The sequence below is a fragment of the Rousettus aegyptiacus genome, unplaced genomic scaffold (genome assembly GCF_014176215.1).
Source record: "Rousettus aegyptiacus isolate mRouAeg1 unplaced genomic scaffold, mRouAeg1.p scaffold_m13_p_13, whole genome shotgun sequence".
In the NCBI taxonomy this organism is placed as follows: Eukaryota; Metazoa; Chordata; class Mammalia; order Chiroptera; family Pteropodidae; genus Rousettus; species Rousettus aegyptiacus.
The window spans coordinates 62,615,621-62,632,942 of NW_023416288.1; the positions used below are offsets into that span (position 1 = coordinate 62,615,621).

A 17,322-nucleotide genomic window follows, 5' to 3' on the forward strand; every position below is an offset into this window, starting at 1 on the left:
CTACTTGACTGTGAGCTATCTATGGACAGGGACTGTATCATCTTTTCATTACCAATCTAGTGGGAAAGATAGATATATAATTATACTTCAGTACATCCAGGATTATATCAATAGTCTAGACTAATTATTAAGTAGATGGGAAATAAAAAATTTCTTGAGCTGCCAAGTTTCATAAATTGGTTCAACCTTTCTAGAGGGCAATTTGGCAGTAGCTAATAAAATTTTATATGGACCTAATCTTTGATCAATCAATTTCACTTTTTTAAGGTTCTATCCTATAGAAACACTTGCTTGAGTTCAGAAATACAAGTTTCCAAGAATGTTCCCAGTGTTATTCACAATAGCAGAAATGTAAATCAACAAGGGAATAACTAATTAAACCAGATAATGCCATACAATGTAATATTATGCAATCCTTTTTATTAAAAAAGTAGTATATCCACACATGTTAACATGAAAATCATTTATTATTATTATGTGAAAAAATCAAGCTGCAGAACAATATACTATAATTGTAATTTTGTAAATTTTTTACTCCTTACTTTAGATATATTTATATTGTTTGAAATTTTAAACTAAGCAATATTACTTTAAAATTTAGATTTTAAAAAGAAATTTTAGAAATAAACACTGTAAATAGAGTTATAAAGAAATTTAAGCAGACAGACAATTTGGGGAAGTTAAGGATACACAAGGTAAATCCTTTAGCCTTTAGAAATATCACCATGGAAGGCAATAACCACTCCTTGGTGACACTGGTATTTTTTTATTGAGATGATGGGACTTAAAAGTACTTCAGATTCTTAGTGTCTCACATTCCTAATCTCCCAGAAGACAAGCAATCTTGGTGACTGGGAGCAAAGAGCCATTCCATGGTTAACAAGAGCCTCCTGTCGTAGAAGGTATTCCTTGGGAAAAAAGATATGATGGAATCAAGGAAAGTACAGTTCTCGTGAACATCATAATATGATCACTACTTAGTCGAGGCACTTTATGAGAGCACTGGAATGGTTCTGATGCAGCAAAAGACCTGAGGGTCAGTTTAAAACGATGGTGTGAAGATAAACTTGATTGAATAATCTCTAGTAGTATCCCAGAAGCTCTAATAACCTATTAAGGTTTGTTTGGCAGTCACAGTCCCCGAGAGAAGGGTCTCCTACAGCCAGTGCCGGTTTACAAGAATTTCTCTTAAAGACATCCAACTGTCTTTACTGTGGATTTACAATAACTGAGCAATCCACCAGGAAAAAGGTACCCTATGCAGATCACCTTTCCAAATTAGGTGCATGTCCCGCTGTAAATAAGCCAGTTGCTATGCTTGCACAAAGTGGTATTATATGATTTTGCATGTCAGTTTTTTCAGGGAGAACAACTGTGGTTCTGTCTTAGAAAGTATGTTGTCAATAGCAAGTCTCAGATTGTAATTCTTTTGCTGACGAAAATTTTTAATGCAATTGTACATAAAGATTTAAACTCTTGAATTGTGAAGTTTATGGATAAGCAAATCTGCTTTTGAGGGAGAAATACATGAAAGACATGGCCAAAAGGCAGCTAAGAGCACAATCTCTATCACAGGTTCCTTAAGTATTCACGACATTAATATTTCTCAGAAAAAAGAGAATGCACCTTTCTAAATGACCCACTCTTGATGAGCTATTCCTTCCTTAGAAATGCAGCAGTCACCATATTGAGGTCAGGTAAAATTATAAATTTCTACTTAATCCCATTGTTCCCACACTTTCACAATATGTCACTTCTTATTACCCCCACTGCTTGCTTACCCATCTGATCCAAGCTACCGCCTTCTGTCACTGAAAATACTGAAAGAGCATCTTGTCGTACCTGTCGCTATTCAAACTCCAGAAGTGTTTTCTTTATACAACAGCCAGAGTGATCTTTTAAAACATGTCAGATTTTGTCAGTCATCTGTTCAAAACCTTCCAATGGCTTTCCTTGTACCTAGAATAAAGTCTAAAATCCTTATCATGGCCTACGAAGTCCACTGTCTCCTTAGCTGCCTCTTATCCTCATCCCCTTGCCCATTCTATTTCTGCCAAGATGGCATCTTTTTGTTCTTCAAAGCACGTGAATCATGTTTCTACCTCAGGGTCTTTTACTTACCATTCTCTCTGAATAGAATGCTCACATGGCTTGCTCCTTCAATTCATTCAGGTTTTTGTTCAAATGTTATCGCCTCAGAGTCCTTCCTTGATCACCCTAACTAAATCAGTATCTTCAACGTCCTCACCTTGCTGTTTTTCTTCAACACAAGGCACTGACAATAACCGTCTGTTTATTTTGTCTGTCTCCCACAGGAGAGTACAAGGCCCTGGAGAAGAGGCATGTTGTTCCCTGCCATTCTTTAGCCAAGCACTCAGCACAGAGCAGAGCAAGCATTCAATACAAATTTGTGAAATAGTGAATGAACATTCTGGTTTTAACTATTAGTTGAGTGTGCTATTTCCTTAAATTTCATTTTACATGCCCTGTGACACTATCATCAAAGGTTGAGTTTAACTTAATTTTTCCAAAGCTCTTCTGAGCATCTCCCTTTCTGGACCATTTGGTTGAGTTGTAAACCTTCTGTAAGAAGAGCACAGAATTGTGAGAGATGGCCCTTGGCTAACATTTGTGGCAGATACTGGGTCTACCTAGCAATACCTGCAAAACTAAGCCTAGTCTCAACATAGAAGCCAGGGTAATCCCTTTAAAATAAAAGTCATTCTTTTAAAACAGAAGTTAGATTGTTATAAATTGTACAATGGCTCCCTATTTTTCTCAGAATATAATCGGTTCTCATAATGACCTATGACACCCTATAAGATCTGGCCCATTACCTCTCTGAGTTCATCCTGTCTGCCCCATGCTCATTCTGCTCCAAACGCAATGGCCTCATTGTTGATCCTCAAACAGTCTAGGCATCCTTCTGCCTCAGCGCATTTGCTCTCGCTAAATACTCTTCACTTAAAAATCCACATGGCTCAATCCTTTGAGTCTGTTTGAACATCGAACATCATACCTTCTCGATGAGGCTTATACCTCGATTCCTCTACCTAAAATTACAACCTAGCATTCTCGATTCCCCTTACTATGCTGTAATTTTTCTTTTTTCCTGTGGTGCTTTTGCCTTCCAATATACCATAAATTTTACTTATTATGTTTATTGTCTTTTTTCTCCTCTAAAACTTAAGCTCCATGAGAATGTTAGCTTGTTTTGTTCATTGATTTCAAGCACCCAAAATGGCACATGGCATATAGCTATCACACAATAAATGTTTGTGATTGAAGGTAAAGTGTCTCCCAGTCTCTATGCTGCGAGATTACTGACATTTGGGCTGCTTTCAGAGGAGAGGTTACCATCGCAATTTGAACTTAATCTAGAAATCATGAGGAGGTAGTAGTACGATATGCAGGAAAACTAAACAAAATAAAACAAAAACTAGACTAGAAGCAAAAAACCCTGGATTTTGTGTTCCAGTTTAATTTTGAAACAATGTATTTGACTGAACAATGTACTTAACTTCTTAGTTTCCCAAATGAAAATCAGGGAAAAGAATAATGCTTCATAGGGTGGTCAAGAGGGTGAAATGTAATAAAATAAAAATATAAAATATATATATGACTGTAATTGGAATTATTTTTATTTCAGAGTTTCTTGAGTGTTTAGAAGGAAAATTTCTTCCCCCTTCCCTTAATAAGATTTCTTATCAGGGCTCAGAGCATGACTACTTCCCTTCAGTTTTTCCCATTTGGGGGACCTATGAGCAGATTAACCCCAAAAAAGTACAATCGTATGCTAGATAGTTTTAGAATATTAATATCTTCGACCATTTACTAAAGGGGCAGTATCACACATAAGTGAAATTTAACAACAACAACAACAACTAAAGAACTAACTAAATAATTCATTATAAGCAAAGTATTATGGTAAGACAGAGTAATGGAGCCATGCCACTCAGAAACCTCAAGGGTAGAAACAGACTTTGGTAGGTGGTTTGTCTAGCTATTTTTACAAATAGAAGAAGAGAGCACAGAGTTAAAAAGAGAAACCATTTCAAATAGATATGAGAAACTATTTCAAATAGATATCATCTAACAGGCTCTCAATATATCGCTTGATCCTTACCTGGCAATGCTGAGGCTCAATCAGAGCAGCCCTCAGTGGAGATGAAAGCATGCTTTGCTTGAGCCATTTACTCTGAGAGAAATACGGTTGTGCCATAAAAATGTCATAAAAATTTAAAACCAGGGTGAAAGTCACACTGAGAGATACTTTGGTAAGTCCGAAAAGAAATAAATAACACTGCTATTAACTATTACTTGGGCAACTTAGTAGGACCAAGTGTTATGTTAGACTAAAATTGTTTAGGGTAACTATAACCAAATTAGAGATCCAAAGTGATAGATTTTCCACGTTTGAGGAACATGAGGAACATGCGCTACTGAGTTGATTGTGACACCTACAGACTCGATTACTATAATCTGGAAAATAGTTAAGGGGAGACCTAGCTCAATCAAAGAGGGAGAGAAAAGAGGAACCACATTATTTAACAGACACAGTCAATCTTAAGCAATGTTCTCATTTCAGCCCATAGATTTCTCCCCATTGACTTGTTTCCTTGGACTAACCTACTTATCTCACTTTTATGGAAAGATTAAATACCCCCCAAATACTCACATTTATAGTATCTTTTTTGTAGTTTTGAATTTACCCAGCTCTCAATCCTAAACATAAAGATAAAATGGCCTACAGTGTAAGCAAGCCTCAAGGTTGGGCGGAAGGAAATAATCATATGAAATAATTAAGTTGAGACAAAGAAGTTTTATATTATCCACAAACATAGGTCACAGGGCTAGTAAGTGAATAGACTTTAGGCAGCTCTGCCAGGGCGGTCATGTCAAGGATGGTTGGTGATCCTACTCTTTCCTCTTCCGGTTCATGTTTCTTGGCAAAGAGGAAAAAAGTCCCCAGTGATGAGTCACTTGATCTTACCACATCAATTTCCGTGTTGGAATGTCCCATGTTGCAAACGATACAGCTATTCTTCATACGGTCCAAGTGCTCTCTGGTTACCACATTCTTGTTACCTTGTAGACAGAAGAGATAGCCACATGAACAGGAAGGAAGTTGGACCCATACTTCATACTATATGTAAAATTTAACTTGAAATGGATCAGAGACCTAAATCTAAGAGATAAAACTATAAAACTCTTAGCAGAACATGAGAATAAATCTTTGTGATCTTGGGTTGGGCAATGGTTTCTTAGATATAACATCTGAAGCACAAGCAACCAAAGAAAAAATAAACTTAAATTATACCGAAATAATAAACTTTTGTGCCGTAAATGATACCACCAAGAAAATAAAAAGACAACCCACAGCACAAGACAAATATCTGCAAATCATACAAATGATAAGGGCTTGTATACAAAATTTATAAAGAACTCTTAGATAAGTCAGTAATAAAATGGCAACCCAACTTAAAAATGAGCAAAAGATCTGAACTGAATTTCTCAAAAGATGTACAAAAGAAGATGTGCCAAAAGGCACACGAGAAGACGCTCAACATCTTTAGTTATTAGAGAAATTCAAATCAAAATCACAATGAAAAATCACTACTTCGCATCTACTAGGATGGCTATAATAAAAGGCAGACAATACTAAGTATTGGCAAGGATTTGGAGAAACTGTAATTCTCATGCGTTGTTGGTGGGATTGTAAAATGCTGCGGTCACTTTAGAAAAGCTGGCAATTCCTCAAAATGTTAAAAGTAGAGTTATCATATGATTCAGCAGGTATATACACAAGAGAACTAAAAACATATTCACAGAAACACTTGTACATAATGTTCATAGTAGCAGTATTCTTAATAGTTGAAAAGTGAAAACAACTTAAGTGCCCATAACTGATGAATGGATAAATAAAAGTGGTAAAACCTTAAAATGGAATATTACCCAGCAATAATAAGGAATGAAATATTGATACGTGCCACAACATGGATGAACGATGACATTATGCTGAGTAAAAAAGTGAGTCATAAAAGACCACATACTGTCTGAATCTATTTACATGAAAGATCTAGAATTGGCGAATTGATAGAGACAGACAGATTAACAGCTGCCTCGGGCTGGAGAAAAGCGGAGGGTGAGATGACGGGTGACTCTAATAAAATGGGGTTCTTTTGGGGGTGATGAAAATGTTCTAGAATGAGAAAAAGGAATACTGCACAACTTTACTGGAAAAAAATCACTTAACTATATATACTTTAAAAGGGTGAATTTGTGATATGTAAATTCTACTCAAAAATTAGATTGTGGTGATGGCTGAATGATCTTATGAATCTGCTATACAACACTGAATTGTACATTAAATGGCTGAAATCTATGGCATGCAAATTACATCTCAATAAAGCTCTCTTTAAAAAAAGAGGTCGAAAAGATTGATACAAAGCAAAAATAGTTTCTTATGTTACCTCTTCTCTGACCCTAGCTCTCCGTGAGGCTACAAATATATTTCGATTCTTAAATATTGTGAATTTTCTTCTTCGCAAATACGATTATAAACCCCCCCCCCCAATATTCCAACAGTTTATGGTTCCAACATAAAGATAAAATCCTAGTCCAAGGAAATTAGCCACTTCTGCAAATTCCTCTCTAAAACTCGAAATCCCTTTTTGGGAGTTAACACAACTACCTTTCCCACTTTCTCTAACTATGAAGAATTTTTCTGTAGCCTAGGTTTACTTGCAGGGACTAGAGAGAAACACACGTCACTTTTGGAGGTAAAATAAAAAATCAAAAGTATACATGTAAGATCTGGTTTCCCATATAAAACTCATCTCCAGCCATCTCCTAGGTAGTTGAGGATGGATGGAGATAAAGAACAAAGGGATGGAAAGAAATTTTCCTCTAGGGATGACCTAATGGTGTACTTTTGGTCAGAGCTTTGAAGAGGTAGGAAGAATGTGAAAGAATTGACTAGTTTTGTAGACTACTACTTTTGGTTTTTAGACTAGTTTTGTTCAGAATATTTCCCCAGTCGTTTTTCACTTGTTCCATGAAAATGTTCCCAAGTGCCACCCTCGTTTGTATGTTATAATCATACCTGTACAGGTAATAACAATATCCACTTGTCGGATGACCTCATTTAATTTCACCAGTCGAAATCCATCCATGCTGTAGAAATAAAGCATCAATTAACCTAAATAGACAGCTGGGGAGCCTTTTGCCACAGAGTCTCAGAAGCTATTACCATGTTCCTTTGGTACCTACACTGTCACTTCTTGATATAGCTGGACTATTCTTAGCAGTGAATAATTCAAACCATTCCCTTAGTTCATACAGGACAGAAATAAAAGGTTCTTTCACATCACTGGAACCTAATTAATCCTGAAAATAGGGAGACAGGGTTAACCATGAGTTTCTAGAAAGTGCCATTTTATCACTGAACTTACTCCACTGAAACTGCCCTCCCCAAGACCATCAATAATCTCCTGAATGCCAAAACAAAATTGTTTTCCTTAGACTCTTCTATTACTTGGTTTCCTCTGCTACATTATTTGCCTTCTTAAAACTCTATATTCCTTGGATTCTATGATACTGATTATTCTACTTTTCCGATTGCTCTTTCTTGATCTCAGTCAGTCTTTAAATGTAGGTACTCTTTATTTTTTCAGCACTTATCTGTACCCTTTCCTTGGCTACAAATGACCCCTTGTAGGTGGCTGATTCTCACATCTATTTAGATGTCTCTGAAGCTTCAGAGCCTTGGATCATATTATCTACTAGATAGCTCCTCCCGGATGTCCCATAAGGATCTTGAACTTAATTGGTTTTGAAGAGAAACTCATTATTTTTTTTCACACCCCAACCCTATTTCTTCTATATTTTCTATCTTGATCAACAGCATTACTGTTCACCCAGCTGTATGAGCCAAATAAACTAAAATGTCCTAGCCTACTGCCTCTCCCTAATTGAAGTTGTCACCAAGTTTGGTTGATTATTTTTCCTTAATTCCCTAAAATCTCTTGAATCTGTCCCCTCATCTCCATATATGGAGGCCTTGCTTATGGTCAGGTCTTATTATCTCTTGCTTTGATTACTGTAGTAGCCTTTGGCTCAATCTCATTGCCTCTAGGTTTATGTCTCTTTAATTCATTTGATTTCCTTAAATGCATTTTGGATTATGTCATTTCCTTGCTAAAAATACGTCACTGAGATTGCCTGTTTTTAAGATAAGACTCAAATAGTTACACTGACATATGATTATATTGACACATGATTGCTATCTCAGATATTACCACCACCCCAAGTTTATCTTATCAGCCAGTTATATTAAAATACTTTGAGCCTCTTATATATGCCATGCTCTCTCCTTCCTCAGTAACTAACCATGTGTTACCTGTACCTGGAATTTACTTCCAAACCAAGAAATCACTTACACAAGTTTCAAAACTCAGCTCTATTGAAACCTCTTTCGACCATGCCCTCTTGCTCTTTAGTTAGATATTTCTTCTTTATGTTCATACAGAAGCATGCGCTGTTTATCTCCATCAGAGCACTTACTACACTGCACAGTGGTTATTTGACCATATGCTTCTAAAAGCAGGGACCTTGTCTCATTCATCTATTCATCTTATTCATCGTCAGCACAGAGCACAGTACTTATATTTAGAAAGTGATCAGTTCATGTCTATAATTTGAATCAGTATCTCAATCAGTATTAAAGCAATGGTCAGGTTTTTCTAATGAACCCTTAAAGTACTAGATCGGTGATAGTTCCCCTCATGTGCTGGAGCCCTGACTCTGAGAAAGCCAACAACTCTGTTGGGGGAAATCTGTGGGTTTACAGCTAGAATGTGTGAGGAGTGGTAGGACAGGGGAAAATTATTACAGTAAAATCTTTATGCCATGCCTCTTTTGATCCTGGGTATCTTCCTATGGAAGGCTTAATAGTAAAGACTGGGTGGGTTATCCAGCCTGTAGACACTGGGGCTTTGCAGTAGTTTTCAGAGACAGTGATTTTTCTATGCTGCTGAGGATGGGGAGAGACTATTTAAATGACAGTTACCATTTAGTGAGCATTTATTACATGACAGCAACTCTGTACTTTATATAATTATTTATTTATTATATAATGTATAATCATATATAATGATCATGTAATTGTTACTTAACTTTGAGGTAGGTAAGATTACCCACATTTTACAGATGGGAAAGGAACTTTTTATTTTTAAACTTTTACTTTTTGTTATCATTCCAAACTTAAGAATTATAAGACTACTATGAACAACTTCCACATACCCTTCACTCAGAGTTAGCAAATTTTACCTTTAATTTAAATTTGTCTGATGTGTCCTCCTAATTAGATTTAGGTTATACATTTTGGGAAGGAACATTACAGAAGTGCTCTTTTCAGTGCATCATGTCAGAAAGGATCTGAGGCTGGCATTTTTCTTTTTTTGATCACTGTTTTTTTCAAAGAAGTAGAATTACATATGGAGAAGGTAAGGGGCTACTACTTGTTCTCTGGGTCAAGGCAGGGGCTATTCCCATTGGAATTCTAAATTTTAGGCTCTGTGACAGTCTCTGTTCTCTCTGAGCAGGGCTCCTTGATTTCTGAAAGAAAGGTGCTTACAGTTAACGGCAGCCTCTCTCAGGATCTGGGTTCTCTAAGTCAAAATGTGGTATCAACCAGAGGACACTCTTTGGAGGCAGGTGCAAGATCGAGGTAGATGGCAGTGTGGGGGACAAAGCACAGCTCCTTCTGCATGCTTACCAGGCCTGAAGCGCACAGATGGGGTCAATCTCAGTCACATACACAATGGAGCCCATGGCTTTTAAGGCAGCACAGCAGCCCTTCCCCACCTGAAGAGGGAAGGAAGTACATATAATAAGGAAAGTCAACGAGAAAACAAGATTCTCAAAGCTTCTGGTAATGTGTACCCCCTTTCCGCCCCCAAAAGGAATTTCACTGAATAGATTCATGATTGGGGGGAAAATAAGAAAAACAAATAAATGAATGCAGTTCATAAACAAACTCTTAGCCTCTGCTTAGCACATGCATGTGCATAAGAACACCCACACTCACGATTTATAATCAAAACACAAGCTAAAAGAACATCACAAACTGTGCACCGGAACAGTCAACTTAAGAAAAATCAACTTAAGAAAAAACAGCAAAAATGCAAATGGAAAAAGAAAGATTGTACTTTAATCGGAGGGTCTCTAAAGTTACTATTTTCCCATCTAAAGAGGTAAATGAATGCACGCTTATGTCCATACCGATGAAAAATTCTACTTTATTTCGGCAAAATACATTTTAAACATGTAATAAATGGAAGGTCAAACCTTACCTCTCCATAGCCACAGACCACCACCTGCTTTCCACCAAACATCATGTCTGTTGTCCTTTTAAGTCTGGGGGCGGCAGAAAAAACATTTATCAGAAAAATCTCTTGTTTCTCCCTCGAGAATAGATAGGATGCTTTATTTTCATGTTTTTGTGGGTTTTCCCCTCTATTTTGAAAGAAAGCCTAGTTTCTATCCTACATAAAATATTTAATAACTCGAAGAAAGGTTTAATAAAATATGTATTTTCTCACTCCATGCTACTCAATCAATTCCATTTATATGTGAGTTTTTTTTCAGTTTTTCCCCCTTGTCTAGGAGTGGTATAGAAAGGAAGAAGCTATAGACTACAAAGTAACTTATAAACATAAGAGAAGTATATATTTATTATATAACATTTGGAAATAAAAGATATGAAGAAGAAAATAAGAATCAAGTAATTTTTATTTAGGAGGTGACAAACTCTGGCTTGATAAAAACATTCTAGCTTACTGAATCAGACACATAAAATATAACACTGATAAATGAATACTACATTTAGTAGTAGCAGAGTGGCCAGAAGTCCCACATTAATTCAACAGGGAAGGTGATGAGCAACCAGACAGGGAAGAGCTATGAAACACACCAACACTGACGGCATGAGATAGGGAGTCTTCTGGGGGAGATTACTTCTCAGACATGTTCTACTTCTTTATCTCTGGTTCTCTATGAAACTAGAATAAAGGTCCTTACTGTTTTCAGGGTCTCTTGGAAGAACTTGTAGAAGTTTCTGGTTTCTCTTAAGGTTCAGTCAGTTTCCCCTCTCTAGGAATCCCTGGCTAGGCAGAAAGTTTTCAACTAAAACCAGACAGTTCCTACAAACATCTGTGGGTCTTTCTATTCACTATCTGCTAACCTTTCTTGTTTTAAAGAGCCTATGAATGCCTCAAAGGCAAAGTAGAAATTCTGCCTTCTTAATGATTTGACAACTTTACTCAAGAGGAACTAATGTAACTCCACAAACCCAAATAAAACTCAATAAATATCAATTAAGTGCAGAGAAAATCTTGCTGAGCGAAGAGATCAAGTCTGGCTGGGTACTACCACACTCAAAAGTCGTGGGAGAATGGTCTTGGAATGGCTAGCACAGCAAGGAAAATCAATAGATAATATTTCTGAGCCTCCTCTGCTTTGAAATGACCCTCAAGCCTTTCTGCCTCTCTTCCCAACTACTACTTGGAGTCTTTCCTTACTACAAATGACTGTGGTGGAAAAGAAACTTCATCTACACCACCATTCTGCAAATGATAGGCTGACAGACCTGGATGGATTCCAGTTAGGTAGTGATTTCCCTGTGATGTGAGGGGCCCAGATCTGTCTCAAGGCTCAAGGATAAAGGATAGAAAAGATCTCAGTTAAGAAATGACTATTTTGGGGGGTGGGGTGGAGGTAAGATGTAAGATGTCTGGTGATGTATAAAAGTCACATCGAGTCTCTGACTTCTAACTCTTCTAGCCCTAGAACCCTCTAAAAGAGTTCCTGAAATATAATCTATTTTATGATGTGAAAATCATATCTGAGATACCCTTATTCCTCTTACCAAGTGGAACCTCAGTCTCCAGAAGGCTACGCTTGCACTGCTTTTCAGCACTGAAGACCAATTACAGAAGTGCCCTCTAGAAGTCAACGGGGCCAATCCCTTATAGCTCATGGTGCAGCATGTAACCAGCTCAGAACTACAGAGGCTCCGTCACTAATCCTTTCCTCACATGAACTGATAAATGAGTACTATGGGCCTGAATGTCCTCTCCTTTCCACTGCAGCCTTCCGTGGAGCATCCTTTCCCCCTTCTTTGAGCTCTGCTCTCAATTCCTCTGAGAGGAACAATTGCCTATGACCCAACTGGAAATTTTCTCATCATCTGAAGGTGCTGATGAGCTCTTACCACTCAGCAGGTTTCTGGCAGATAACTGATGTTTTCCTGTTTCTTCATTAACTTTAACTTTTGTTCTACTGTTTGTATCTTACTCTCACTCTCATACATTTCTGATATTAAAGAATCTTTCTTACCCTCAGGGTAAATACTGCTTAGGAGGGACTCTGTCCATTTTTATCAACGAGTACAGCTACCTTTTCGTATCTTTTACTGAACCTAGTATAGGCAAATTTTAGGCTCACAGATTTGAGACTTGAAAAATCTATAAGATATTTAGTTGTAGATGAGTATATATTTTAATGAGTGTACACTTAGATATTGATTTTATCAGACACAAGGCTATTTTCATCACAATAACACTCATATGTGGACAGAACTAGAGACAGTCTATAAACAGACTGATGAATTGAGAATTCATTCAAATGTCCAATCTGTCTGATAATACTATTTACTTAAAGCAGTAATAATTAACAATAGTTCAAAATTTCATTGAACATTTACATCCCCCTCCCCCCAAAAAGATTTCAAAGCAAAAAGTTTCCCCCAAGATATAACTCAATCTTTGAACTTACTATACAGGGTTATAAAAAGAAGGGCAAGGGAACTAACATTGAACTCCAGGATTCATACCTTATCTCATTTAATCATCACCATGTGATGTAGGTCTTACTGTTACAATTTTACAGATGAGGAAATAGGGACAGAGGGGTCAAGGCTTTTGTAGTTAATAAATGATAGAGCCGACATCAAGCCGAGGTCCTTCTGGCTCCAATGCCTGTGGTGTCACAAACTTCCCGGGCTCAGCATAGTTAGTAATGTGGCCCACAGGCCCTTCTTTTATCCTTTACATGATGGAGACTAACTCAGTGGTTTCAGATAAGAGAATTATTGAGTCTTCCTAGCAAGAAGGAAGGAATGTTGGGAAACAAGTGTCGAAACAGAAACTAGGTATTGGAAGAACAGGATATTTGGCACGTACCTAGGTAGAGTTTGTCAGACTGGCAGTCCTTACAGAATTCAAAAAACTAGAAATGCCTCTGTCTCACCAATAGATAGGGGCTAGTCTGATTTTTGAAGTGAAATAGATTTGCTTATAATAGTGAGAACAATGGTTCCTCTGGGTTACAAAAGCTTGAGTATGATGTGGTTGATAAATCCAGGGGTGCTATATGAATCATTCCCAGAAATAACCAAAACCAAAAAAATTAGAACCTCAATTCAACAACTCAAGTTTATCTCAAAGATAATAAAAAATTACCCATCAAGAATTGATTCACGGCAACAGTAGAGGTTGTCAAATTTCTGTTTGGTGACTGAGTCATTGACATTCATGGCTGGAACACACAGCTTCCCAGCTTTGGATAACTGGTACAGCCTGAAAATGAGCGAAATTAGGAACATAAAACAATTAGATACTGTAATCTACTGTCAATTTCCTATCAAATTCCAGAAATATGTTGATCGGGTAGGCGTGAGAGCATGACACATGACAAGTTTATCCTATTAGGTGTATACAGAGAAATAAAGAATATGTTTTATAGAGACCATATATAGCCTAGAATAAATACCTTAGTCAAAAGGCATGTGGGGGAAATCTCTGATCCACCTCTAAATTGTAATGTTTAAAATGTAAACATTTTAATTGCTTATTAATTTTATTCCCCTTTTTAATGATAAAAGAGTAACTTTAAGTACTATTTTAATACTTCTACTCTAATGCACTAATTTTAATTTTCAAATAGTCTCAATTTTATAATCTTGACACATGTATGTGTGTGTGTGTGTGTGTGTGTGTGTGTGTGTAAGAGTTTTATTTAAATTGAGTCAACTAAAAATCAGAATCAGGATTTTTTATTCAAAATTCATCCCTAAGAATCTAAAGGTATGATATAGCCCATAGCTTAGTATATTCAAAAAGATTACAGAATATTGAAGCATACTCATAATTTACTTCTCTAAAACTTTTATTTCATGCTTTCAGTTCTTTCTGGATGACTAATAGTAAACAGAGATGATTCCAACTTTATTCAGGGAATTATTACTCAGTTGAGAAACAGCCTTAAATCCTTGGTCTCTAGGTAAGAATGTAAGCACTGTGAGGGCCTAGGTTTTTGTCTGTTTTGCCCAGTGCTACCACCCTAGCACAGTTCGTAGAGCTGTTCCTGGCTCACTACAGAAGTTCAATAAATATCTGTTGAGTAAATGTATTTGTCCAAAAAGGACAAGTAGTCATTGCATTACAATGACTAGAAAACATAAAGACCACACATGTTCCCTGACCCATTCCCCCTCATTACTTTGTTTGTTATTAATTAAAAACAAACAAACAAACAAACAAATAGGTGTGCAGAATCAATTTCATCACCTCATAGTAGGTTCCAATTCTTTACATAATTTATTCTACAGGTATGTAATTACAAGAATATACATCTAGGCTGCATAAAACCAGGTGTGCCTATGTCAAATCTTACCTATGGACTCCAGTAACACTCTCCTCTACTATGCCCTTGATTTTCTTAAACATGTTGGGATACTTCTTATAAATCCAGTGAGTAAGATCCCCTCCATCATCCAAGATCTGCAATAATAAGCATGAATAATATCACTCATTTTGCTAAAGGCTAAAGGTTTCCAGTGCTTCTCTGGATTTTATATTCCAATTACTAATTGTCGATTTACAGATATTTCAAATTTCCCCCATGGTTATACCGAGTAACTTAAAGCCAGTATATTGAAGTAAGAGACAATGAGGAGTAAAAAGCCAATTATTATTCTCACAGCCAAATGACCATCCCACATGTCACAGCTACTAGATCAAAATACAGAGCACCACAATGAGGATTTTCTTAAGGGCTAACAAGTGGTTATCTAGACCACCAGCCCTTGAATGTACCGTAGATATTCAGAAAGCCTAAATTTGATATCGGCATATTTCTACTGGTTAAGTTCAGGACTTTAAATATAATCAGTCAAAGCTTAGTTTAAATAAAGCCATATAATTAGTCTCCCTTCCAGAACAATGGCTTATAAAACTATATTCACTAATTTTTTTACTTCTCCCAAAGTACAGGCACTCGCCTATCCAAAACGTCAGGCAGCATTGTAGGGTTTTGCCTAGCACAACCTCACACTCGCTATAAACCAAATTAAAAATAACTAGGGAACTGTGCAGCATGTAGGTGTGTAAGCATGCCTCTGAACAGCTCATCACTATTTCAGGTTCGGATTAAAGATAAACACAATGCTGTGCCCACTGGAGCTTTCATCAGCTGAGGAAAGCTTTTGAATTATAAATAAGCTAAAGAAAGACCAGCTAAGAACACTATTAGGCATTAGGCTGTGGCACTTCGGACTTCACCTAGCTGTTACAAATGCCTGACAGGACTTTCCAAATTTGTATACCTATCCTCCTGGAAAGTCCCACAGAACTGAGTTGCCCCATATTGGCATGCACCCAATTTGCAGTCCCATCAATCATTAACTCTACTGCAAGTGCCAAAAATGCCATCCTGGACCCCTGGCTACACAAAAACCCAACCTCATGTCTACTGTCTAATCTCTTTTTTGTTTCTACTCTTGCTATTGACTTGTTTTCTCTGATTCGACTAAACTTTCTTTGAGAGAAGGGATCGAAGGCAGGACTCTCATTAAAACTCTTATATTTACACCATACTATAAATCTGTGTTCTATTTTCTCCCAGCAGAAACTCTCAGAACAGATGCCCTAAGAAATGGAAAGGCTCCTCTGAGTTTCTCTCTCCTTTTCTGCATGTATGAAATCCCTCATGGAGTTTCCCCCTGTAGCCTCTGATTCCCTAGCCACACAAAAGATCTGAGACAAAAAATACTAAGCAACTAGAAACTGTTTAAATCCCACTATTTCGTCCACTTTTTCCTTTTTTTTTTAAATTAGAAGATAATAGAGAATTAGCTGCTCGTATTTACAGTGTAAATTCAATGAGTTTTTTTTTCAATTTTAGTTAGTATACAATAATAGTTTCAGTTGTACAGCATAGTGATTAAAGATCTATATAATTCACAAAGTGATCACACCAATAAATCTTATACTCCTCTGCCTCCTTACATATTTATTACCATGTTATTGGCTTTATTCCGTATGCTATACTTTATACCTCCATGACTATTGTGCAACTATCCATTTGAACTTCTTAATCCCTTTGCCCTTTTTCACCAACACCCCCAATGCCCCTCCTGTTTAGTAACTCTCAAAATATCCTCTGTATTTATGAGATTCTATTTTAAAAAATTTTTTTAAAAAACTTCTTCCCGTTGCAGGGTGATTTCTTGGATTTCTCCCTAGTCGTATGGCTTGTTCATCTAGATTCCAGGCGATTTTTCCTTGCTGCTGCTCCTGTTTCCGTCACAACTTTGCTTTGGTCGCCAGAGGGATGAACAGAGCCTCTATTACCTACGCCATTTTTTTCTCCTCTACGAGTTTCTATTTTTGTTGTTATTGTTGTTGATTTTGTTCTTTAGATTCCACATGTATGTGAAATCACATGGCATTTGTCTTTCTCTACCTGGCTTATTCCATTCAGCACGATACTCTCTAGAGGTCCACCATGCAATATCTTTTCCCATCCCCTAATTTTAGTCTGTTTGTGTCTTTAAATCTGAAGTAAATCTCTTGTAGGCAGCAGTATTTAAGGGTCTTTTCTTATCCATTTAGCCACCTTCTCTATTGATTGCAGCACTTTTTTTTCATTTGAAGTATTTGTTAATAGATATGTAGTTATTGTCATTCTTTATTCATATTTTTGCTACATATTTTTTCTTCTTCTTCTTAAAGAAGTCCCTCCAGCATTTCCTATAACGCTGCCTTGGTGGTGATGGACTCCTTGAGCTTATTTTTGTCTGGGAAGCTCTTTATCTGTCCTTCAACTCTAAATGACAGCTTTGCTGGATAAAGTAATCTTGGTTATAGATCCTGGGTTTTCATCACCTTGAACATTTTGTGCTAAGCCCTTCTGTCTTGCAAAGTTTCTTCTGAGAAGTCAGCTGCCTGCCAGTTGTAGGTATCTGTTTTTCTCTTGCTG

General features: G+C 36.9%; 1 protein-coding gene across 4 annotated transcripts in view; it reads right to left on the reverse strand.

Moving 5' to 3' along the window:
• Positions 1–17,322, reverse strand: part of AHCYL2 (adenosylhomocysteinase like 2) — a 138,584-nt gene that overhangs the window by 7,762 nt on the left and 113,500 nt on the right. For all 4 annotated transcript variants that reach the window (XM_016148687.2, XM_016148686.2, XM_016148689.2 and 1 more), the window contains exons 7-12: positions 14,737–14,843; positions 13,524–13,640; positions 10,356–10,419; positions 9,779–9,867; positions 7,106–7,176; positions 4,994–5,088 (exon numbers count right to left, since the gene is read on the reverse strand). In XM_016148687.2, coding sequence (XP_016004173.1) covers positions 4,994–5,088; positions 7,106–7,176; positions 9,779–9,867; positions 10,356–10,419; positions 13,524–13,640; positions 14,737–14,843 — 543 coding nt within the window. The remainder of the gene's footprint in view (positions 1–4,993; positions 5,089–7,105; positions 7,177–9,778; positions 9,868–10,355; positions 10,420–13,523; positions 13,641–14,736; positions 14,844–17,322) is intronic.